General features: G+C 42.7%; 1 protein-coding gene across 4 annotated transcripts in view; it reads right to left on the bottom strand.

The window, feature by feature from the left end:
* Nucleotides 1-26,976, bottom strand: part of sdk2a (sidekick cell adhesion molecule 2a) — a 124,790-nt gene that overhangs the window by 45,959 nt on the left and 51,855 nt on the right. For all 4 annotated transcript variants that reach the window (XM_084744072.1, XM_084744073.1, XM_084744074.1 and 1 more), the window contains exons 2-5: nucleotides 8,634-8,793; nucleotides 5,693-5,799; nucleotides 5,263-5,410; nucleotides 1,886-2,019 (exon numbers count right to left, since the gene is read on the bottom strand). In XM_084744072.1, coding sequence (XP_084600198.1) covers nucleotides 1,886-2,019; nucleotides 5,263-5,410; nucleotides 5,693-5,799; nucleotides 8,634-8,793 — 549 coding nt within the window. The remainder of the gene's footprint in view (nucleotides 1-1,885; nucleotides 2,020-5,262; nucleotides 5,411-5,692; nucleotides 5,800-8,633; nucleotides 8,794-26,976) is intronic.

Raw genomic sequence — 26,976 nt, 5'->3', positions numbered from 1 at the left:
AGTGTGTAATCTTCTAATTAAATGGGGAAAGTAAACAACGTGGTGACCTGCATAGCAAATTCTAGCTACTAATGTCACCATATTGTTTACATCTGTACAAAGACAATTGTCAACCCGAGTCAACTGCAGTGAATGTCACACTCGAAAGAACAAAACAAAGTGCAACATGTCTGCCCAGTTGGGGTATTAGCCAGTGTCAGTTTGATTTTTACTATTAGACTCAGCTCCATCTCATCTGTATGCTCCCTTTGGAACAACACGCTCCCTCTTCTGCATATTTTTCTGTCTTTTCTCCACAGACTTGCTAAAACGAACAAATGCAGCTGTGAAAACCTTATTGACTTTCAGATGCAAAATACGGTTGTGTGATCCACAAGGCCAGATTCAGTGATATTCTGCGATATCTGGTCCCCACAGATTGCTGTGTCATGCGTATTGAATTACAAACACTGTATTAATGATCGGATGGGCAGAAGCCAGAGCGCACGCAGGAAGCTGATGTGGAAAATGTGCCGCTCCACATGTGAACAGTCTAAAATCCTCATACGCTAGTCAAAACCCCACATCAGACAAATAATATGAATCATATTTGTGTTTCATCTCGTATCAAAGGTTGGGTTATATGTGGAAAATATTATCGTTATGTTCAGACACAGTCAGAAAAAAAACACTTGGTGTCTCCTTTAATTGGGTGCTTGTTGTAAGCGGAGAAACCCTGATTTTGTTGAGATGAAAGTCAGTAACAGTAGGTGGGGCGACGGGGAAGTGACACGTTCAGCTAAACACTAATGATTTGACACGTAAGCATGCTTGCATAAGCAATGCCAAACCTCATTTGAAGTTGTGAACATGTCGTGTTTATAAGTGAGGCCGACCTTCTAAATCTGATGTGTTATGTGTGTGTGCGTGCGCGTTTAATCATTCCCCGCTCGTTCAGTGTCATTTTCATAAATCTGCTTTTTGCGAGGCATGATTAAACTGAAGGTCCACTTTATGGGCCCGTTCATCCAGCCGGTCAGAGAGGTGCTGCTGGGGCTCCACCTAAAACACACCTTATGAGTGTAATTCACTGCTCGAGCCAGAGGTTAGAGGAGGACTGTGGAAAAAGAGAACAACTATTGTGTGGAGGTAATGGGTATGATTACAGCTGTTGGACCGACAGAAGAGGAAATAGCAGAGGGGAGTGATATCATGAAAGGAAACACCAGTAGAGGGCGCTATCTCTGCTTCTATTGTTTTTGTCTGAGCCCCCTGTTGTGTAGCTGCTTTGTTGAATGAATTTGTGTGTCATGTCTTAAAAATGAATATAAGGGATAAAAGCACATTTTCACCTGCAACAACTTGTTAATGCTATCTGCTGCTAATAACACAAAACCAGTAACACAAACAATCAGTCACAACATCAGGGAAATGCATACAAATGTGCTATGATACAAAACCAACATAAACTACCAACTACTGAACAAACACGTCAAACATATTACAAACATTTACAAACAGTTACATTTGCATTTTGGAACGTAAAATAATCAACTTAAACTGTCAACAGTGCATCATGGGAAATGACACAAATGAGGGCCACCTCTCTGCCTATCTGCTGCACATGTGAATGTCACAAGCCAGAATCCTACAGTGCCCCACAATGGTTGCAAGACGCTATTAAACAAGTTACATTACACAAACTACACAAGCTTTCCAGACTACAGTTCAGTTTCAGCCTCATGTAGTCTTACTACTACTATTACTACTAATAGTGAAAAACAAAAGTCATAAACAATCATAAACATCAAGAAAAAAACAACGCTGGTATAGTATCGTTATTGATAGATATTTAAATTCACATATCGGAATCGGATTAAAGTTTAGACATTTCATATGTACTTACTCTCAACAGTGAGTATGATGGGTTGACTGGTTTTGTTTTCCCCATTCTTGTCGTTGACTGCCTGGGCGTAGTAACGTCCTGCATCAGGCGCCACAGTGGACAGGATGACCAGTGTGTTGTCCAGAGTGATGGCACTGAGTGAAATATTCACGCACACATTAGTATAGCGTACTTTTAAGGACACTGAATTGTCTTCCATTCATTCCCATGACACTCACTTAACCTCAGCCTCACCCTAATAAAGACACAAACAGCTTTAGGTAGTGTTGAATGTAGTTAAATCAAATTGGGGTCACCAATTTGGCTCCCAATTAATCAGACATCCCGAGTCAACTGGTGTGCATTTCATGATTTGTCCCCAAACACACACCGAACCATACACACATTAACAAGCACACAGACGTACTCATATCATTAAAACCAGTGAGTGGTTGTTTCTCACAGTCAATAAATCCTGAGGGTAAAATGACACACAAAAAAACGCAAACACACACACACACACACACACACACACACACACACACACACACACACACACACACATAAATTATGTCGGAAAAGAAGCACACAAAAACAATTTTATGAGCTCTTCCATCTAGAAGGTACCACAGTGTCTTAATGGAATAGTTCAGAATTCCTCTCATTATTTTATACCCCCTCTTACCGCAGTACAAAGTTTACTGTAATTTTAATCGCCATATAAGATAAGTTAGGCTGGTCTTGTGAGACACTGAAGGCCAGTCGGAGTTGTGTTCATAAAAGCAGTTGTTCAGTCATTCTTAATCTATCCAGACAAATTAATTGGTCCCGTAACAGCTTTGTGCAGCTGAGAAACTTAGATGTCTACATATTTGAAGTACGGGGGCAGCAGCAGCTCGGCCCGTAGGGACTTGGCTTTAGAGCTGGAGGGTGGCCGGTTCAAGTTCAGCGAGGATCAGTCGGTATAGAGTGTGGACTGGAAACCCTAACTGCTCGGAGCGCCTGACTATATGACAGCCCCCCTTGCTCTGTGAGCTCTCCATGCTGTACATTGATGCATGTGTATAGATCTTGTTTGTGTGCACTTCAGGCGTGTATGTAAAATAACAAAAGAGTGAAGAAAATTGAATTCCCCCAAGTGGGATTAATAAAGTATGCCTCCATCCTCTTCTATTTGTAAAATATAAGCTACAGTCAAAGTCCATCTTTGTGCAACCTGCTCAATTATATACAGTATGAATAAATTCTGCAGACAGATGCTGAAAGTATAAAATGTAAGCTCGGCTGATCTGTGGTGAGACTTCTGGGCTTAAAATAGATTTTTAATTTCTCCAACATTAATTGCATCATCATGTGGTCATGTGTCATGTGGTACCTATCGCAGGGTTGAGCTCATTTTCATCATAACCTCGAATTCTGTTTTGAAGGGTCAACCTCATGTTAATATATTGCACAGCGCATTTGAGATCAGAGCCACATAAACACAAGTCAGGAACACAGACTCTGATTAGTCGATACCAAACCCAAGGCATCATGGGATTGCCAGTGGAAGGCAAATAATATGCTAGCAACAAAAACTGTTTTTGTGGAGAAATAACCATTATTATTGATTTATTTTACCACTGAAAGTGATATGAAAGGGATACAATCGCACCAGAGCCAATGTTGTAAAGCTTGCGTTAACGTTGGCTTAATATTAGTCCTTCCAGCAGTTGGGAAACAATAGATGAGACTTTTCTTGGTCTTGAGAAGCTACAAAGTTTATTAAATGACACACTGTAACCTCTACTGTACATTTACTGCCAGACTGACAGCTTATTGATAAGTTTAAGTGTCTGCTCTACTATGTGCAGCACTGTGAGTCCGCTGCTTGCTTTCCCTCATTTGCATGGTGCACACACAGTACACACTTCCCTATTCCTTACAGAGCTATCCTAAATTCAAGACAGTATGGTTCTTCCAGTAAAGTGTAATTAATTGCTTTAAAGTACAGAATATGTTGCTTTTAGAGTGCGGTCAGAAAAAAATCATACTGTCACAGCCCACATAAGACTAAACAGAAAAACAGAGTATGTCAATAATATAGTCAGTGCAAAAAATAAACACTTGTGATTGGACTGAAAAATATCATGCTATACCTCTAAAATCATTTTGTGACCGTTGCTCCCCTTCAGCCTCGAGAGCGGCTACATGTTGGTTTGGCTGATGGTCTCAAATGTTTGAAAAGGGCCCATTAAATGAGAGCTGACGCTAAGCACGCGGCCAGATTAGGCTCTCCGTATCTGCCAGTATCTGCCTGATCGGTGCAGGATAAACAGACACACTCCTGGACAATTAAGGAGCCGTGGCTCTCACAGAGTCAACAGACACTTATACAAACACGCAAACACCAATATACACACACGCCTGTGAATATCAATGTGGTCTGACACAAAGCGAGCAAACAAGCGGTAAATGCAGAGTGTCCTGTCAGTGCCTCTCATTGTCACAGAGCAAAGCTTCACCGCTTCACGTCTGATAAGAGTCAGCGGCATAGTAACCAGCTCTGGAATTGGTCGAAACATTCACGGAAAGGGTTGAGATTTTTCTTGCAATTTCCCTCTTGCCTGTACTGCATTTTTGGAGCCCTGCAGGCGGAGGATACATGCACCGATCTTCAAGTGAGAGCAGGCAGCTCAGGGTAAAAGTCTTCATGTCAGCTACGACATGGCAGAGCACGCTGCTGAATAATAGATGAGGAGGTGGTTTCTGAGGAGTTGTGGACTGCCTTCCTCTATTTGTCTAGATGGCAGAATTAATCTCTGGTGATCACCTTGACAGTATCTCTCCAGGAAAAAAGCATATCTGAGTGGACGTGAATCCAACAAACACTCACCCTGCATTGCTCATACAGATACTCAGTCACATACAGAAGTCCCGCTGTGCACATACAGCCTTACATAGATTCTTACTACATGCACATATGCACACATACACACACACACCCTCTTTCACACAAATCCACCCAGGGGTGAGTGCTGTCAGTCAAACATATCATCAATTGAGGCCTTTTGTCCAATTTTGTCTAATTGGTTCCCCTGCTGCCTGCTCTATCTCTACCCTTCAATCATTCTGCCTGCAAAGTCAATAGGGGCGATATAATAACCCGCTTTATCACTGAGAAGTGATTCAATGATGAACACAGGGCCTGCACCAAAATTCGTTCATCAACTACTCTGCTCAACTTCAGCAAGGCGTGTGGGGGATTGGAGAAAATCTGTGAGCAGTATTGAACTTCTCCGAAGTGAGAGATATTCTGCTTCAGCAGCTCAGACGCGCGCGGAAACCCACAAGCCACACGCACACGCGCTCTCCTCCTCAACACAAAACAAACCAAGCTGAGGTGAAAGTAGACTTACATACGGCTGCTGGAGGGAATCTTACGCCCATCTCTGAACCAGGTGATCTGTGGCCTGGGGAAGCTGTGTATCCGCGGTGCGTGGATGAGAGCACCCTCACCCTGGGATACAGTCTGAGACCTTTCGCCCTCCACAAAACCACCCATATCTAGCAGAAACAAAGAAGAACGTATGAGACAAAGAAATTTAAATATTAATGCTAGAGAGAGAAAATGTTGCCAACATGTTGGAAGCGCATGCCAGCAACAAAGGAGATGAAAAAGAAGAAATGTCATTATTACCACATTAAATACCTTTTTCAAAACCTAAGCTCCTTTAGTCAGAGTGACTCATCCACATACTGTGCATGACAAGACTTCAACAAAAACAGAATCCTCCCCTTACTCTGTCAGAGCTGGAGATGCACATATGCAAAGAAACCCACACTTACAGGCAACCTGCACTTCAGTACTGCACTGCATTATAGCACCCACTCGATTTCTCACAATGCAGCGGTAGTGGCCGGCGTGCGCTCGGTCCAGCGACGGGATCAGGTACCTAATGGGCAAACACAACACAAAGTGCCATTAGTCATCATCAGCATGACAGACAGCGACATTTGTCATCCTGACGCTTTTATCCCCCACACTCGAGATGCTAAATTAATCGAGATGTTTCATTGGGCACCTGAAACACAGCTTAAATGGCATTCCACTTAAGAGCAGCCAACAGAGGGTGTGTGATTTGGTGCTGATGTGCTTATGGGAAGTAGTGAACTAAAGAAAGAGGAATGTTATTTTAAAGTCGATTAAAGTAATAAACTGAACTGAAGGACCACTGTGTAGGGTTTAATGTCATCTAGCGGTGAGTTTGCAGACTGCAAAAAACTTGCCTCACCTTCCCCTTCCAGGGATATAGGAGAACCTATAGTGACCCCAGAAACTTGTGAAAAATGTGAAAGGCCGTATACAGAAGCAATGTTTAGTTTGTCTGTTTTGGGTTACTGGAGAAACAGTGTGGAGCAGAATGGTCTTGTCCATGGAATTGGACCCATGCAGAATGAAATAAATGGCGGGACTTCTCAAAGTTTGGGTTGGGGTCTGGAAGTGGACAAGACAAGACAGTAAGTCAGTCTGTAAGTCAGGGCACTAAACTTTGATACTTTTATGACACCGACTTAAATGCTTCAGTATTAATGAGTATCAAATGCCTTGTCATTCAATACTAAATCTCCAGGAGTAAATCTCCAGGTTGTGGTTTATTTATTTATTTTTTGCTGTAAAATTACTTTGAGTGGAAAAATATCAATGTGCTGAAACAGAACTAAAGAGGTGAAACAGACAACTTGGGTTTAACCTCATTAACCTCAAGGAGGTTTTTATTTTTATGTCATGAAACTGTAAAAATGAGGTGAAAATGAAAACTACCATAATGTGTAATGTAAATTTAAATTTTCTTAAAATGGATTTTATAAAGTTGGTATTGAAAAAAGTATCACTCAGGAGCCTGTGTCAAGGTCAGGGTAGATACAAAGGGTAAAGTTTTCTATTTTGAAATAAATTTTGTGTAGATAAATTGTTAAGAGACATTGAATACAGAGTGTAGTTGGAGATCCTGACCCCAGATTAATGCAGTTTTAATGGCTATGACCTATCAATGTCCTATTTCCCTCCCTCCCCATCGCTGACATGATGACATTAACTGCTGGACACAGTGTTGTTGCTTTCAAGTTCACACATTAACTTTACACCAGAGAATCACCTTTTCTCCCGCTAGGCTCTAATGTGTTTTGATTATTGTGACTGTCTTGAACTTGAAATGTACGTTATTAAAAATTTTTTCCAGACCTTGGACCTTGAGTAAAGATCAGATGTGGACCTTTGAGTGATAAGGTTGAGAGGCCTACAGAGGTTCTACAGTAACAAAAACACAATGATTCCTATTGTCAGGTAATTATACACTAATGAAAACATACTTATGAATACTGTACTCCATTTCTGACATATTCTACTAATAGATCCCATTAAATCTCACACACTGGACCTTTAAGGCAAGCTGTGGAGCAAACGACAAAGACTCTGACTGGCAGGACTCACAAAACCCCATTGTTACCCTCTATCTTCAGTCAGTTGAATGAAATCATATGAGCCCCTCTCACATGTTAGTGCTGGGCAGCCATACAGCTCCGTCTGCCCCCTGATGTGCATTCATGTTAAATGGTGTGTGTGTGAAATGCTGGCTAGATAACCCCGGAGCCGAGTCCCCTTTAATTGGTTTGCTATAGCCACTTAGGAGTGTCGAGTCCGCCCCTGCCATGTTCCCCCTGCACTGCAATTCGGGGTGGGGTGGTGGTGGTGGTGGGGGGGAGGGGTGTTAAGGGGGGGGGGGGGGGTCTGATTAAATGGATTCCAGTTCTCCTCTTTGATCAGGGCTGGTGAAGAATAACAAGCAGAGGGCTGGCCTGCAAAGCAGACCCAGAGACTAAGCCACGTGAGAGCACAGCCAAATGCTGAGGAAAGACAGGGAAAGACGAAGTCGACGACGAGAGGGGAAAAGACAGACGAAGAATGGAAGGTGTGTGCAGGGAGGGGGGGGGCAGCCGGTGATAGCAATCAGACAATGCCACCTGAGAGTGTCTGTCCATAGGAGACTAGTCAGACTGTGTAGAGAGTCCTGAAAAAAGGCTAGAATGAGATAGAAACTGACTTTTTTTTGTAGACTGAGACCTGTAAACACACACACATTTCAAACTTACAGTCCATGCACAAATGGGAACAATGATGCATACACACACACACACACACACACACACACACACACACACACACACATAGAAGGGCCTTGTTAGCACAGGCTGAAGCTTTCTCTTGCCACACTCTGTGCTGCTGTTGCTGGAGTTGTTCAGCATTGTGGTTAGAGGCTGAAGTATGTAATAAAAAGTGCCCGGTAGGAACTCCACAGTCAGTGAAACAGCATCTCACTGCTGACATAGCAAAGCCACCCACACTGTACAATCTGAAGAGAAAATATGCATTGTGTGATTTTGTTGCGGCCATGATAGTTTCAACAAACAGCCAGAGAGAAAAGAGGAAGAGTTATCTGTTAACACCATCTCTGAATGTTGAATACAGCGTGAGATACAAGTCGGCATAAATCTGACAATCCCCTGAACACAAGATGTTATGTCTCAAGGGAGACATGCAGCCAAATCAGTCCTGAATAAATCCATAGAAATTAGTCTATAATATGAATAAAAATGAGCAATTGAGCTATTAGTTACAATTAAATGCCACTAAAATGTCCCCGTGTAGTAGGCTAATTATAGTTGATGAATAATAAAAAAAAAAAAAGATAATAGAATCAGTTCTGGCAGGCAAGGTTGCATCTCTCACCTGTATTCCAAGGAGAAACGTGTGAGCTCAGAACCATTGTAGATCCATTTGAACTCCAGGGGCCAGCTGCCCTCCGCCATGCAGGTCAGGACCAGGCGGTTCCCCTCCAGGTGAACCTGGGTCTGAGGAGGCTCCATCTTGAAATAAGGCGGGACATCATCTACCGGAAAGAGAGGGAGAAGACAGTAGGTCTGAGTATCGTTCAAAAGATTTTCTACCAATGCCTTGACTTGATACTGATTGCTGAGCAATGTTTTTTCATTACCACTTTCATAAAACACATTTCAACAAAAAGGAAATCACATCACAGCACAAAGAAAGGAGGAAGCTGTTTATACTCTGCACACTTTACTCAACCTAAATAAGTGGACTAAAATGAAGGAACTGGTGAAATGTCTGTGCAGAACTAAACTATAGAAATATAAAATAACAGTAGTCTACTCCAAAGATGAAGTAAGTAATGAATGTTGTTTTTAATGCTGCTCATCTTTGTTCTTATTGTATCTGTCAGATTTTGAATTTTGTTTTTTTTGCAGATTTCTGTGTTAATTTTCTGCAATTTTGTATACTGTTCAACTTATGCACTTTTGCATGTTTTGTGTCTTGATTGCTGTTTTATTATATGCACAGCTCTTTGAAGCATGCTTTGTGATATCTGATATAAACTTTGACTTGACTTGACTTCGTGTGGGTGACCTTTGTGGTACTGGGAAATAGCGTCAGAGTGAGGCCTCTTACATTCTCTGTGCTAAAGAGCAGCTAGCCTGCTTCTGATCGTCATCTCCAGGTGTTTGTCTGCTTTACTGGTTGGTCTGTAAGCAGCACCAAATTAGCCATCAGAAACGCTCTCCATGAGAATGCACAGGGGACGCTGTGGTGAACAAACTCACTGTCGAGCTAACAGGTTAGCTGGACTGGTTAGCTAATAAGTTCACTGAGTTATCAGTGCGGTCATTGGTGCAGATAAGTAGATTAAAGCAAGCTAGAAACAAGCAACAATGATTGCATTAGAATTAATACAGATGGCAGAGCTGTTTGTGCAAATGGGGTTGCACAGTCCAGACAGACCTACAACCTCACACTAGGCATTAGACAAAATATTAAACTGATGTGCAATGCATGTTTTTGCACTCTGAACTAGGTTTGTGTCAGAGAGACAAACAAAACTTATGGAGCGGTTTATGATGATGATAAAGTTTGAGGGCCATGCAAATTACGCGAGTTTCCTGGAAGAAACAACTTAATGGGAGGGTGCCAAGAGATGGCCACGAAACACAAGTGAAACCCAGGAAAAACGGAAGTATTAGCAGGTATGGATAAGGCATTTTTCAACACTCGATAGGAATGAAGCAAGTTCGGTACTCATCCCTATAAGAAGGGGGAAAAGTAAGCACAATTTAAAAAGACATTGGAAAAGAAAGAAAGTAAAACAATAAGAGGGGGGTAGCTAGTAAAAAAAAGGCAGTGATTCAGTAACCCATGTGTAGCAGACACAACACAATTCCAGCATTTCACAGGAAATGAGGACTCAGAACAAGCCATTTCCATTTTTCTTCGGCACTGATTGGGAACTTGAAGGTCAACAGAGAAGCCTGCCAAAAAGCACATGGAATAAGTTGTTACTGCAAAAGCAGCTTACTCTTTTATTTCATTTGAAATGCGCTGGCAAAGAGGTAGAGGAGCAATTTGTGCAGCAGAGAAAGTGTAAATGAACACTTCCATACCTCTAGATCAGTAAAAGAGGACAGGGAGAGAGACGGGCAGGGAGAGGGAGATGAGGGAATAGACAGAAAGCAGATGGAGAAAAATACAGCAGAGATTGTGCACTGAAAAAAAAAAAAAACAGAAGAACACAAGCAAGTAGGAGGAAGAGAGAGTGTGAAGCCATGGGGGGTGGGGGTGGTAGGGGCTGCTTTAGAAAACACAAAGTTTCCCAGCCTTAAACCCCCTTCTCTGACAGGATGAGTTATGCTCTGTGCCTCCCTTCATTTATCTTTATAGTTCCCTAATGCAGCCAGATTATACAGGCCCCATCCGCAACACTGCACACAGCAAGTGCAGCCACAGAAAGCCTTTAAGGTGATACGCAAGGTCCAGGGCTCAGCTTGGAGACAAAGTGCTTTCATTTGAGCTGATGAAAAAGGCATGATCAGACCTATTGATCTGTCTGCCTCACCAGCCACGGGCGACACTGAGCCGATTGTGCCAGTGTTTGTGGCGGGCTAATTAAAGTCTGTATTAATAGTTGCAGTAAGCCGCCAAGGCCCGGAGCACGCCTGGTTCTAGGTCTACCACACTAGCTGACTCACTCTCATGGCTGATTACTGGAGCCTCTCTCTTTCTCTCCCCACATCCATGCGCAACTTAACACCCAAGATTTATGGCAGTAAATGCAGAGGAAGGTGTGGTGTAACTGGGTGAATGTGGGGGCAGCCTCGCTGATCGGGGACAGGGATACAGAAAATTGAACCTGATTGAAACTGTAAATAAAAGAATGACTGTGCACCTCTGTGTTTCACACAAGCGATCATGCGCGCACTGTGTACCTACCTACACACAAACACAGATAACAGGACACACACGTACACACCGGCGCACACAATTCCCCCCGGAAAGCTGCAGCTTACTCCCCTATCTATAAAAAACTGGCCCTTACATTTTGCCCGCTTGGTGACAACAATACTCCACCTCTACCTTACTAATCTGCTCTTTCTACCACCCGTGCACGGGCTTCTCCAAAACACACACCGCCAAGCCCAACAGGCCCTCGAAACTGATCCCCATCTGAGCCCAAATGGAGGAGCCATCCCTATTTTCCCCCTGGCACTAGCCGCAGGAGAGGTGGCTTTGCTGTAATTCCATCCACTGGTAAATGCATTCGTACTTGACACACACAGACACACAAAAAACACACACACAATCCCAAAACATTCACTCATGCCTGAACAAACGCACGCAGCCACTTCCAGCTGGTTCAGGGGCTCGGTGGCAACGTGCACTTAGCAATGCGGCTCCATCAACAAGCCACCATTAGAGAGCTGCACATGCCAAGCACAGCCTCACACATTGATCGTCTGAAGCAAGGAAAATGCATAATACCAAGTTACCCACGTGAAATTACAGGATGGGGAATTGAGTGCACAGTAATCACTACTGTGGTTACATGTTTCAGTGCCATTCATATGTTCAGTTTTGATTCTGCCTTGATTATTAATTCCTGAAAACTGCTGCACTTGTGACCAAGAGCAATACATATATTTTCAGGAACAAAGCCGGCTGGGGAACAGAGAAAAATCATTGTTTAAAAGCACATAAAGAACAAAATCGACATCCAGTTCCATGCTGCTAAACCCGAGATTGTTACACGGATTGCTCCCCATGTAACACAACTGAAGTGATCTTCTCTCTGAAACTCAGTCAGAACTTAAATGGCTGCTGACTGCTAACAGTTCTCACTTCTGAGGGGAAGATAGGACCAATTCCTCCGCACACTGGGCTCTAGGATCTAATGAGTTTCCAACAGAGAACCTCTTGTCTGACCCTCATTCTCCTCTTCCTCTTCATCACTGTGCTTTCGATCTTCACAGTGAACTGCTGAGGTCAAACGCCCCTGATACATGTTTGTCTGTGGTAGACGCTGCATGTGTTTCAAGTGTGATTTCTCCTGTTTTCTTTGTGGGCGAGTCAGCCACTCTAATCTGCTTGTACATGTGCATGTTAACATGGGAACACCTGTTTCTGCTTTTGCCTGTGCAGATCTGGATTTTCACATGGACACATATACAATAGTACAAAGCTGTGTGAATATGTACAGTATGTACAGGTGTGATGACTCACTGTATGCTGCTGTCACAAACGTGTCAGATTGACGTTTTTGCCTCCACTAATCATCTAATTCATCGTTTGTCTCAGGCTTCATCTCGTTTTAAAGCACCGTGCCTTCATGGAAGAGAAGCATACTGCACATGACAAACATGGAATTCATGTTTATAGACAGACACAAACACACAGGAAGTTAAAGGGATAGTCCAAATATTCCGTAGTGGGGCTGAGTCAGTGTATTAAATGGCAATCAGCATGCCCTATGTTTGAAGAAGCAGCAGGAGTATCCATGTAGGAAGCTAAGTAATGTACTGCTGTGGACAGGGTCAGCAGCAAAACGTACTTAAACCTCCTAAAAAATCAATATCATTTTAAGTGTACACTAAATAAAGAATATTTTCACCACTTTACCTTGCCATCTTCTGAGCCAAATATTGCTCTCTACAAAGCCACCAGAAAACAGTTCACTTTGCAGAACATGAACATTGGTATTATGGCGCTGCCTTGATTGGTTAATTTGTTTGTGTTGTTGTGTGAGTTTGAAGAATCTTAATTAACTCTTTAAAAAAATAAAGACATAATGACATGCAAACTAACAAAGGCAGTTTGGTTGCTTTGGAGAGAGCAATATTTGGCTTGGTGGTGAAATTATTCTAAATATAGTGTACACTTTAGGTGTCTAAAATACATTTTTTCTGCTGACCCTGTCCACAGCAGTTCATCACATAGCTTCTTACACTTGTACCCCTGCCGCTTCTCCAAACTTGGGGCATGCTTCCCCCCGTCTACTGTAGGTAATCCAAACTATCCTTTTAATGACCGGAGGACATGTGTTCATCTGACTGCGGCTGGTAAAGCTGACATCTTTCAATGACTACACTGGGGTGGAGGGAGGAAGAACACTGGCTATGACAAACTGTCGCTTCCCCCATTCCAGTGATGAACAAAGGGACAGAGGCGGGTTTAGCAGGTGCATGGAAGCGCCTGCTGCAGGCTTTAAGTCCAGATGGAAAGCTAGAGGGCAGTCCTTCTGGACCAGGAATTCCTGCAGCACTATGAGCGCAGATAAAAGCCAACCGAAATGGGTCGACAGATCTAGGGAAGACCCAAAACTGGCATGGGAGGACCAGAGGGGCTTTAATGTGGCTGCTGTGTGGAGCAGCTGCCCCCAACAGTCAAGCTGCACCTCCACAGCCCATTCACCGCAGATATAAAAACACCTTATTCTAACCTGACAGCTGAGGTTGAATGGTGGCATGACTCCAGCCGGGTCCCCTGCTGCATACACAGAATTTTAATGGCTGTGAGACAAAGACCCCAGGCACCGGTGCAGCTTTATAAACCAAGGCCCATTGTGCTCCCCATTGCGCCACGCTGGCATGCAATCACACAGACGGTGTTCACATTCAACATTTGTCTTGTTTTTTGTTTTGTTTTTTTTCTTGCTTATTTTGTACCTCACCTCCTTACCCCTGCTCCACTCCAACAGCAGGGAGCTCTTCCTGCCCTCTGTTTAATCCTCAGGCACCTGTGTTTGAGCCTATGTAACCACATCCTAGCTGGCACTCAGCACAACGGTATCACCGAGAGATGCAGCGATAAAGTGGAGCCCCCGCTTGTTGAGACATTTGGAGGTCTACTCTCTTGTTATCTGCTCACTCTTGCCACACTCTTAGAAATAACAGTTCTGAAAGAGTTCTTTCCTGGGCTCAGTTTCTACCCAGAACCATTTGCTTCTGAAGAAACTGTTTTGGAAGAAATGGTTTGTTAATGGATTTTTGTAAGACTAGTGGTTCCATTAAAAAAAAAACACCCTAAGAATGCTTTTCGGAAGAGAGAGTAGAAGCCCCTGAGTATGTTCTAGATAGGACAATTGGAGTATAAACACGTTCTCGGTAGAAATCCTTGAGCATGTTTTAGATAAATGTGTTTTAGACACCCTTGAAATATAAAAACGTTCATTACACCGTAAAACATTCTCTGTAGATCTTCTTATGGCTTGTGCCCCTTTATGTTGGGTTCTGAATTTTCTGAAAGGGTTCCAAGTGAAACCTTTATAAAAGGTTATATCAAGAACCAAAAAGGGTTCTCCTATGGGGGCATGCCAAAGAACCCTTTATGGTTCTACTTAGCACTTTTATTTCTGAGAGTGCATCTCTTTTGTCTTCCTAGACACACACATACAGTACGCACATAACTTTCCTGCTCTATCGACCACCTCCAGTCCACTTCATGGTGCACCATGTCATCCAGGAAACTTTAAAGCTGTCATTTAGTCTCTCCAATTGGACTTTAACGTGCAAGCTGGGTCATGGTTAGCCTCTGTGATGGGGGTTATGCAACAGTCATGGCAGTGACCTTGGCCTAGTAATGGGTTGGTGAAAGGCCGTTGATTGTGGGGTTGGTGGAGGAGGATTAAAAGCATCTTAAAAGTGGATGAAACACCTGGATACACACATGCTCAAGAAGCAAACACACATACATGTACACTAGATCATCTTGTACTATTCATTTGTTGCTCCACAAGCTGAGATCATAAGAATGTTTGGATCAGGAGCAAACACATAAACACATACACTAACACCCCCCACCCCTCATGCAAACACAGCCCTTTCTGAAGGTCAGGCAGATCTGTCACTCTGTCACAAACTGCTGTCACCGTGACAACAGGCACCCCACCGATTTACACTCCATCACTTAGGTGAGTCAGAAAGCGGGTGGACGCGAAGGGAGGGATTGAGAACGAGAGTGTACAAGGAAACACATAGAGGAGGAAGATGGTGAAACAGATGGTGAGAGAAATGCAGACGGTTTGATGATAAAAAAGAAGAGAGATCTGGAAGTAATGTGGAGGCAGGATCAGGTGGGCTATTGAGAGGGGAGAAAGAGAAGCGAAAAGAGAGAGGGGGATGTCCTCCAACACTAAGCGGCAAGGTGAAGCGACCCATTACAGCCGAAGCCAAACAAGCAGGCCAGGCCTGAAAGACAGGGAGGGGAGATGGAGAGCCTCCATCTACTCCTACATTCATTGAGAGAAATGGCCCATGGATCAGTATCTGCATGCTGCATGTGAGTACCAGTCCATCACAGCTCGATGTCTCCCCACCCCTCTGTATTTATAGCCCTTAGAACATGATTGTGCACCATTCAGTAGGACTATGCACAGGATAAGATCCTTTGGTCTCAACATTGTGGCAATATAGATTTCATGGGCCAAGTAACATGCCTTTAAAAGCTCATATACACTGTAAATCATTTTAAGCTGCTTCAACTTGAAAACGTAAGTCCCCATGCTGCCTTAAACATGTGAGTTAAGGTCCAGTTTTGCACTATGCTCAAATGACAGTTGAACAAACTTGTTACGTCGGTACTTTTTCTTTTTCCCTTTAAAAACATAAGCATAAGTTAGCTAATGATTAATGTAGATTACATAGCTAGTTAGCTCATAATTTGCTAAAATTAGCTAATTTAAGATGTGAATGTCACATTTACAGGTCCCCCAACATATTTTAATCATCTTCAAAATTGTTTTTTTTTTTTTTTCAATATATACAAGCATAGCATATAGCACATTTAAATACCAAGTTTGCTCTGGCACTGGAGCATAGACTGAAAAGGGGTGGGACTTAGGACGAGTCATGAGAACTTAAATATAGGGGCCTATTCAAACAATATGTACAGTATTTTAATTACTGAAAGCAGCGTCTCTTATCATTTAATTGTTAAAGACAATATGGAAGTCACTTCAAAGGCTGGCACTGCCTGACATAATTTATGATTTCATGTTCAGAGAGGCTGCTTCAGTTTCGTTTCCATGTGCGTGTAATGCCACCACACCAAATATTGTTAATTAAGCAGAAAAACTAAAGACTGCAGTCAGAAACAGACAGGACAGAGGAAACTCTCCAGAGGAAATCATTCTTTAGACAGTTCTGATAGAGGTCAGGGTTTATATGGCTCTTTTACTCCAAATAGTTTCACTGTATGAACTATTTAAACCAGAGAATCAGATTTAAACAATTATTGACATTGGAGATCCGTGCATAAATGGCAGTGTCTCTCTCTTATGCAGACACAGTTTCATCCTGTTCCACCCACATGCAATCATCCACCATTGATCAGAATGACTGAGACTGCAATTAAGACTGTTTCATAACCAGTTAAAAACTCCTTGTAATAGCTTTAACTTGAGAGTATTATAATTAGGAGGACAACTGAAGATTAGTTGATTCCTGCGTGATGTTTTACAGTGTAGTCATGCTCACCACTCACAGTAAGAGATGAAGAGTGAAGGAATATGGATTTTCGTGTTAAGCCGTCTAAAATGTTTTTCTTTTTGATGATGCGCCCGCTTTGATGTTGCAGAAAATGTCCCCAGGTCGCTGCAGATGAAATACTGCCTGCATCCCAGCTGTGTTTAGCGGATCACCACGGGTTAATTGATGTGTAATTGATGTGATTAATTGAGGTGTAATGTACCGCGGTGACGTGCCTGGGATCCCACTCACTGTGGGGCCTGCGTGCAGGCATGTGTGTGTGTGTGTGTGTGTGTGTGTTTGGGTGTACCTGTGTGTCTATCTGATGCTACAGCAACACAATTAGAAGCACTAGCATCCAGCCAACAAATGGAGATTTAATTAGGAGTGAAGACGGAGCGGGAGGCCAGTCAATGGGCAGCAGATTGAATTATCTGGACACACACTCCTGCAGGCAGCGCAGACAAATTCACAGTTACACACATACTCAAACACACACACCCTTTTTCTGTTTGGAATTCTTCCCTGTTTGCCTCACTGCTCCTCTGAGTGCCTTCCTCTCCCTCTCTGCTATGCTCTGCCTGTCTCGAACTATCTTTCCCTTTTTGATTCTCTCTTCTTTTTTTTTTTCTCTACCCATCTTAAGTTTCTTCTCTCTTTTCTCTTTTTCCCGCCACAATAACAGTTTCCTCTCTGTGTGTTGTGGCAGTCTCTCTTTCTTTGGCGGCCTTGATCTCTCCCAATACAGTAGTTTTCACAGTCTCCGTCTCCCTGCCCTCTCATCAGTTGTCATCTTTTCTCGCACACACTTTCACTCCATGTCCCTTCCTACTAGCTCTCGGTCCAGATGTCTTTCCATCTTTTTCCGTCTCTCTGCATCGCCCCTTTACTCCATCTTCCTCCATCCTCCCCGCTTCTCTTTAGCACTCTGTTTCTGAGTCACTAGCAGTATATTGTATGGTGCACCGTGGGACGTGTCTGTGATATCCAGGAGCCTAATTAGCAAGTCCAGCTCCTGGCAGAAAACACGGCACGCAGAGGAGCACAGGCACAAGGCCCGGCGTCAATTAATGAGACCTCACACACCCACAGCCACCATTACACGCCCTCTGCAGCATCAAGTCTCTAGTCAGCTCAGCCTTGTCCGACGAACAGTGGAGAAACCACAGCTGAACAACTGTAGCTGGATGTAAGAAAGTTATGTCTTTAATCACCAAGGGATAGTCATAGCTTTGTAAAAGATAAAGCAGGGATTCTCGTCGGACTTTGTGGCACTCAAATAAGATTTATGTCTCACAGCAGAGCAGAGAGCTGTGAGCATATTCTTGGCGCTTGCAGATCAATGTATCAACTTAGAAATGTAAGCCAGACGCTATGGCAATTTCTTACTTTCTAAGGACAGGATATATGAAATTGTTTTTCTCTTCCGGAAAAGTGAGGTTTGGAAAGATCTTTTGAGAAGAACACAATGGGAAATGATCCAGACTTCCTACCCGTCATCGCACGTGTGCGACTGACATCACAGTATTATTTCCCAGGTGTGACAGACAGCTTCTAAAATTTTGGAAGAAGGAGCAAGGTTTTTTGTGCGCCAGATCACACACACGTCTCTCTCTGACTTCCCTCTCTTCTGTTTTCACTTGGGAGAAGGGAGATGGTGGTGGGTGGGTGGGGGGAAGAAAATAGGTACAAATTTTCACTTGATCTTTGTGAGAGTTAATTGACATTGTGTGTGAAAAAAAAAAACAAACGAAAAAAAAACAAGAGGAAGCAACACAAAACAGATAAACGACAGTAAGTGGAAGAAATAGCAAATAAAAAAAAACAGCGAGAGCAGCATCGGGAATAGGAGGCGGGCAGCTTTTCTCAAGGCATGAGAAGGTTGGAAATAGGCCTAAGTGAATTTAGAAAGTAGGGCAAAGACTAATGGAGGAAAATAAACAAACGCGCTGAAATGTGAATTCCACAGGGCCCCGGGTCATTAGAGTTAATACTGCGCGCTATGCCATCTGCTGCGATTGTTTACACTAGCCTGGATAATTAGATCCTAATTAGTGGATGGTATGGTGGGGGAAACATTATTTCACACGCATTGAGATGGAGATGATCAGATACACCTGCAACGCTGTGCTGCCCGTCCATCCTGGGACCTCTGTGGGCAGCTCCATGTAGACACACACTCTTAGAAGTAAAGGTCCTAATTAGAACCGTAAAGTGTTCCCTTCCCACAGGAGAACCCTGTGGGGGTGAGGAGAAAACTTTTAACAGAGATTTCACTTAGAAATTTAGATTATAAATTTAGATTTCTTTTACAGAGGTAGAACCCAACATAAAAGGTTATACCTAGAGCCACCTTTGAAAGGTTTCACCTCTAACTCCCAGAATTCTCCCTGGGGGTTCTATCCAGAACCTTTCCAACATCTGACAGTGCTAAAAAGAACCCACTCAGGAGGTTCTACCAAGAACCGTACTGAGAACCCTTGACAAGAGTTCAAGGACGTCAACAATCCATGAAGAATTCCACAAAGGGCTCCTTGGATGAAAAGAATTCTTAATGGAACACTTATAAAGGACCCGTGACAAACCCTTTCTTCAAAAAGGGGTTCTTCAGAGGCAAGTGGTTCTGGGTGGAACCTTTGCCCTTCAGGAAGAACCCTTTTGGAACCCTTATTTCTAAGACTGTAGCTATCAGAGAGGTCTTGATTTAATTGCTTGATGCACCAGCAGACAGAATCTGGATCTTTCCCTCCCACCATTAACATATAGATAGAGTTGTACTTTTTTTGGTAGGAGAGAGTCATCTTTGCTCTTGACATTATGAAAACCTGTCTACTCTGTGTTCCCCTTTATCCCTCACACTGTGTGTGTGTGTGTGTGTGTGTGTGCATGAAAACGTGCATGAATACGTTCATCCTTGTGTATTTGTGACTGTGTGTCTTTAAGATACAGACACCAGAATATTATCAGACAAAATGCACGGATTCAAACTGCCATGTCCCATCCGTGCTTTTCCTCCCCAGCCGATCCCTTTGAATCTCTGAATTGGAGAGATACCACTGGCATGCTAATAGTGTTTTGCTAGGTGCGAGGTATCGGGGCGCCTGCCATTGTAATATATGCGTGTGGAATGGCTGGTGATTGTGATTCTTATCAGTGTGGCAGAGTGCATGGGCGCCAAGCAGTGAGTGGCAGGGGCTGGCAGTAAATGCTAATGGCAGAGAGCAGCTGACAGAGAAAAGAATTATTATCTCCCTTCATTACATTTACACGGCCTGCCTGCCTGTCTGTCTCACTTCCTTCCTCTGGGCCCGGGTGTGAACAGCAATCAGTGCTGGCACTGCTTTATTTACCTGTTTTGCAGAAGACAAACGCCTTCTTTGGTGTCGATGCATCATCCACTCAAGGATTGGGATCTCTGGAGTTTCTCGAATTGACAATACGTCACACGGATTCGATTACACGTGAGCAACAACACGTCTTTGGCAGGAAAGAGTTAGAGATGATAGATGAGAAGGGTGTATGGAGGGTGGAATAGGTGTTTTTTTCCAATTTTGGTAGAGGTGTGTGGTGATGTGTAGCAGGTTCATCACCTTTGTGAGCAGGGCAGCCTGTGGGAACGTGGCGTCCCTGTTTCTAATTGAGACCTCTGGAGTGTGAGAGCTGACAGAATGGAGCTTGTCACATCACTGCCTCTCTCCAGCACATTACAGGGAGGCCCTCTGACCACTATTTTCTCCCATCACCCATGCTAGAGCACCAAGTTCTGCTCGGTGATTGTGCCATAGCTACCCCATCACCCCCAAATCGCTTCCTTCAGATGGAACCTCAAAGCTGCCATCCTCCCACCGAACACCCCGCTGGGCCACGTCTCTGACCTCTGAGGCATCCACACAGACAGACAGAAGGGCCCTCTTTACCCGTCCCTGTCTCTGAAGTGCACAGGCCCCCCAAGCAGGAGGAGACACAGAGGAGGAACACGGCTCCGTGGCACTGTGTGAAGACAGGCAGCCAGCACTCTGCCAGCAGGCAGACAAAGATCTGAACGCCCTGACATTATGCTAATGGAAGCGTTTGGCTGGTTCTTACATGACTTCACACCACATTGCTCATCTCAATTATCAGATACAGTAACGGGTGGTGAGTGAGAGGCACGCAACTTGAACAAAGCAGGGAAAATTCTCAGTCAGAGATACTAATTGTTGTGCTCTCTCCACATGATCCTTTAGGATGGTTTAGTGCAGGAAACACGACTCGTTAAAATCGGCTGTGCATAATAGCATCCTATGTGAATACTATGAAATTATGCACGCTTGAGAATGAAATTAATGAACAGTGATTTCACACTAATTCTGACAGACCACACCAGAACATTAAAGATGTGTTTATTTCTCCTCATTATCTGAGCACACAACTTAAGATCTGTCCTCTTAAAGGAGAAATATGTAAAATACAACCAGAGCATATCACCAGAGTAACTGCTAACGGCTATCTACTTAGCATACTAGCTAACAAACTAACTGCACAATACACAGAAGTCTGTAAGACAATGTAATGACTATACTTCACATTCTGTTGATAATGTTTAAATTTACAGCTACTACAAAGAGTTTTAACTGGTTATGAAACAATCTGAATTTAATACTGATGTCTCTAGACGAGCTACATACATTTATAATGCCATGTACTTCTTTTTTATGCCCTTATTTTTCCTTATTATTCCTCCAATTACTTGTGCACTTCCTTTAAGGGCCAAGCTGTCAATCAATTGGCTTTGGGCTGAGCACTCAGCTCCTGTGACCATAAATTACATGAATCTTTTATATTTCCACATTAATTTTCTTATTCTTTTACAGATTTATTCTTTTTTTATGGCACTCCTACGACTCCATAAATCACCCATCTCCTTCTAAAATGCCTGTCATCTCTTCACCTGATGATAAATGTAACAAGCCCACGCTTAAAATTGTAAAGATTGTTATTTTGACCAAAACATTGGAAGCAAGAAAACACAGCCGTACCCCTCAATACTCACAATAACACTGGCACAAACTACAGCTTGGAGCCCCGTGCCAACAATGTCTAATACATAAGGCTGATGATGTTTTTCTAATTATATTCTTAAGCTTGAACTCTGCTGAACACTGCTCCAAGTGTTGCTGCCGTGATGTGAGCAGGGTTATTTTCCTCCACTCAGGTTGAGGGCAAAGATTAAGAAAAATTTGCTAAAGGGAAAGAAACAGGATTTAAACCTTCAACTCTGTGCGCCCCAACATGTCCATCCCATACGCCAGAGAATGAAGTATAGAAAGCTGTAAAGTAGTTTTGAATTTGTGGAAGTAAAAACCAAGGTTAGCTCTATTTTTTGACACGGTCTTATACATATGCAAGAGCTCTTTATATAAAAAAAAAGGAATTACAACCACAGCAATTTTAGTCTTCACACAATGTCACATATATCCTGGAGGTTATCGTTAGAAATTACATAAATTTAAATAGGAACACCATCTTCCATCAGGTTAATGTATTCAGAGAGCATTTTTTTTCCCACTGTGTTATTGAAATGTTCCTACCACTGCTCTTAACGCACCAGTGTTAAAAAAAAAGTCACGTTGGTAATTCTCTGAACTTTCTCCGCCTCTTAGGACCTACAAAGCGGAGGCATGGACTGTTGTTGGCTGCAATCGCGCACTGAAATATGTGCGAGCGATCAAACGGATATGGCATAATGTTAGTGGCGCCCAAGCAGTGAGCGAGTGATTTGAAGGCTTAATGCAGCCCTCCACGCCACATAGAGTTATAGCCTGTGATTTGCATCATAACCGTCTGTTAAATTTCCACTTTTGGAAATGAATATCACTAAATGACAACCTGACAGGGAGCCAGATGGGGGGGAGGTAGGAGTGACACTTTTTCACGTTTGTATTTTCCACCCATGATGGGACCTAATTCCATATTACTACATCTATAAGCCGTGCATAAATACACATCAAATAGCGTTTTTTTTCAAGTCTCATAATCCCTGGATAATCTTCATCTACAATATGAGCAGCGCTAAATTGGAGGGAAGATTCACAAATGAACATATTTACATCAGTCCCATTAGTGAGACACTGAGGAGATACCGCTCAGAGATGTGCTGCTGCTTTGAAATGCCTGTAGGCACTTAAGAATTTTATTAGAAGCACTTTAACGCTCACCATGCCATGGTAAGTAATGTGCTTTAATACACATATAATGCAGTGGATTACAACTCTGGATATTAATAAATCATCTGTTTTATTTATTACTGCTCTTTTACCAGAGCGAGTAAATGACATGTGTAATCTCTGTCATGGATTCAAGGGCTTTTTGTGCTTGCATACTTATGTATGTTTATGTGTGGATGTGCGTGTTGTAACACTGCCAGCGCCTCTTTACTTTCTGACCTTCATCAAACTACAAAGCCAAGGATCAGGGTTAGGGTTAAGAGGGCAAGGATTCTGCATTATAATGCTCTTTCTCATACATTTTTCCTTTTTCAAAAAATTGTGATTTGGTTCTGGCTCTGTGATTTGGATACTGCTCTTGGCCATATTGTGATTTTATTGTGATTGTGATTAATTGTGCAGTCCCTAATTTGGACATGTCACTTGTTCAGTTTTAATCAGTTTTGAATAAACAGGTGAAAAGCGACCTGTGCAGCAGTAGGTGCCGGGGTCTCATCCACATAACGACACTGATCACAACAACTGCACGTCGCAAAGATAACTATGCCAAGCCAAAGTCACCACTATGCCTTTTAGATGGAGACCAAACGAGGTGGTTCTCTGTAAGCTCTGCAAACTGGACTTGTCTTATAACTGCACTGCATGCTCGCAAAAGCACCCTGGAGTGCTTTATCAAGACAAAGTAGTCTTGCATACCCACACCTCTCCACAGCAAGAGAGCAATGTCCTGTTTACACTCTGTCAGCACACAAATATGATACATATTACATTACATACATACATTACATATATATATTAAGAATATCAACATATGGAGTGTGTTTCTGTCAGTAGTTATTTATTTATTATTATTCATTTATAAATAATTTTCTAAAGGATTCTTGATTGCATCCCAGGTTAAAAATCATTTCTGCATCGCTGCTGTTATGGTAACTTTATACTTTATGTGTCATTCAACCTTCCTTTGACCGTTTTATATATTCTGTTTACTTTCATGGCCACGTATGAGATAGAAAATGCCTTAAACTAACAAACAGGCTGTTTATGTCGAGAAATTGTTTATTTTCCTCTCCCGTCAAATGCAAAAACACATTCACTAGTGCATCTAACTACATTTAATACAGGCATGACAAAAATCCATGTCATGACCTTTTTAAGTACTTCAGTATATAATAATGATTCTTCAGTTCAGTTCAAAGTTTCCTCTGACACACATTGACAGCACACTCAGTAGTGTGTTGTCCCCTCTGTCTGTCTTCCTGTCTACCTTCAACCGTACCATCAAATAAAGGTACCAAAGCCCCCAAAGATAATAATAAAAATAATAGAAAAATAATCTATGTGTCACAGCAAGCCTTTTTGAATTTGAATTTCTGATCAGGCATCTGACAAATAGAACTATTATTATTATTATTATTATTATTATTATTATTATTATTATTATTATTATCATCATAACATGAGAGTAATGTGTAAATTAGATGATGATGATTAGATGATTGAATAGTTGTAATATTGAAATATTAAATTTATTTTGGATTAATTAATTATTAGTCTATATTAATTGAGTGATAAAATCTGTAGGATATTTGAAAAATTTAATTGATTAATCAACTAATTAAAAAAGACTTGTTCTATCAATCGGTTTTGATAACCGTACACAGTCAGTTTCGAGTGTTAAATATATGATTGAGTGGTTCTTGAGAAAAACAAACAGCAACATCACAGGCCAATAAAATGAAACAGTTCTGTTTTAAACAGGGTCTGCACTCGTGTACAGTAAATGCAGATGTTTGTGATGATGTCAGTGTACAGTAGGTTTCTTCGCATGGGAGCACGCATGTACACATACTTGTAAATGCATGTGTGTCTCTCCAGCGAGCTGATTTATATCTGAATTCTTCATCAGATTAAAGAGACGTGCATGTACTCCACAGTCCCTTAATGACAGACAGATCAAAGCCCATCATGTTCCTGGCTGAGTTGAGGGGGATCATTAGCGATGGGTCAACAGGGCATCATTAGCCAGCATGCTACTCCTGCAGCATGTTTACGCTGCTTGGAGTCTCATTGTATGAGTGTGTGTTTGCACCTGTGCATGTGTGTGGGTGCACGTGCTTACACGGCGATCATCAAATGCATCCATATTGCTCTCTGATCTCGGCGCAGTGTGTGGGAGGAACACAGGTCTCTCCTGTGGCCCATTTCCCCACAGACAAATGCCGCTCCAGCAGTGAGAGCTGGCCTCATCTATTGTACCTCCTGCCTCCATCAACTCACTTTCCATCTATTACGACCCAACAGGCTGATCTTCATGGCTGAAGCTCATTGTAAAACCCTAGCCTTGCTGATTCAATAGGCTCTGGAGGGTTCTGACAATGACCAATTCACTCATGACTATTATTCATCACAAAACCTTTCCAGCTCTCCAATAAAATCCACCACCCACCTTTCCTACTCTGTTTGGTATGCTGTAACAATCCATCACTTCCAAATGCTGTGCTACCATGTACACACAAACACACGCACACACACACACACATCACTTTTTCTCTTACAACTCCACTGAACAAACTCTTTCTCACCTCAGAAATTGCTATTTTGGGGCAGGGCTATTCCTTCTCTCAGCAGTTTCACACAAATTCTTCCTCCCTTTACAAACATTCCCTCCTGGCTCCCTTCTACCAACCCTTCTCAACCGCAAACTGCTCTTTTCCACTGCCAACTCCGTCTCGCTCCCTCCCTCTCTCACCTTCAGATGCCACCCATCCACCGCCTCCATGCCTGACTGCTTTGACAGGCCCGAGATTCAAGCGGGGGGGATTTGATCCCTCTGTGGAGTGGAGCTCTGGCAGTGGGGTCCACTCTCCAACCGCCGGACGCAGAGCCCTGAGCCACCGATTAAAAAGTCATGAAGGCTTTTAGGGGCATGCAGGGCTGCAGTTTTCCCACTCTTCTGTGGATTGGTTGCCTGAAAATAGTCTTTGTGTTCCTGAGACAACAGTAGAATATGCAGGAGGGGGTGGGGTTGAGGAGATGCGGGTTAACAGAGCAGCAGTGCGTGGGCCACCTCGCTCTCCCCTGTGCTCTTAAGCAGCACTCTCTTGGCCCCTCGCTCCCACAGATTAGATGAAACACCCACAATCTATATTTACTGTACATCATTAGACCCTATATGAGCATTGTGTCCAGGCTTTTCAAGTGTGGGACAACAGCTCTTTTAAAGCAGTGTAGGGTTGTGACGATAACCGCTTGTGCACAATACTGTGGTCATGTGATGTCTGAGCTTGAGCTCATTACTGTTAAAACTGTACATTTTATTTTGAAAGGTCAGTCCATGTTGATCTATTGTGCAAAGCATTCAAGATCAGCACATAGACCTATTAATACAAGTATCAGCACTGCCACATACGATAAGTCAGGAAGACAGCCTCTGATTGGTTGATTGGTTGATTGACATTCAACCCAAGACATGGGACTGAAAGTGGACCCTACCAACACAAGGTCATTGCAGAAACATAGTTGCAATGTAACTTTTGCAACATTAGCAGTCTAACAAGTGGAATTTTTATTTTATTTTTATTTATTTTAATTTGGGACATTTTAGCAATGTTGCAGGAACATCATTATATAAAGTGCAAGAAGTCTCTGAAGAAAGAGACATTGCAAAAAGAACCACAAAATACCTGTTACAATTCACAATGTAGCTATCATTGTATCTAGTGGTTAAATTGTAATTGTAATTTTGCAGTAACTTTGTTATTAGGTCACAAATGATGCATCAAAACCTCAATGTTGCGGGGACACACTGTGTTTGTAGGGGATGGCTAACAACGTGCTAAAAACAACAACCTGTGTAACCCGTACTGTATATTTACTGCCAGATTGACAACTTGCTGCTAAATTTCAGCTTCTCTAGCTGCACCGTCACTGCTCACTCTCCCTCCGTCAATAAAGTCAAATAAGTGTAATTATTCTGGCAATCGTGGTTAACCGCCATTTCACCGCAGTCAGAAAAATCCATACCGTCACAGCTTCAAAGCAGTGGTCTACTGTTCT

Source organism: Lutjanus erythropterus, chromosome 19 (genome assembly GCF_056507025.1).
Source record: "Lutjanus erythropterus isolate fLutEry1 chromosome 19, fLutEry1.hap2, whole genome shotgun sequence".
NCBI lineage: Eukaryota > Metazoa > Chordata > Actinopteri > Lutjaniformes > Lutjanidae > Lutjanus > Lutjanus erythropterus.
The sequence above is the reverse complement of the archived record's forward strand: the minus strand, read 5'-3'. Positions and strand labels throughout refer to the sequence as shown.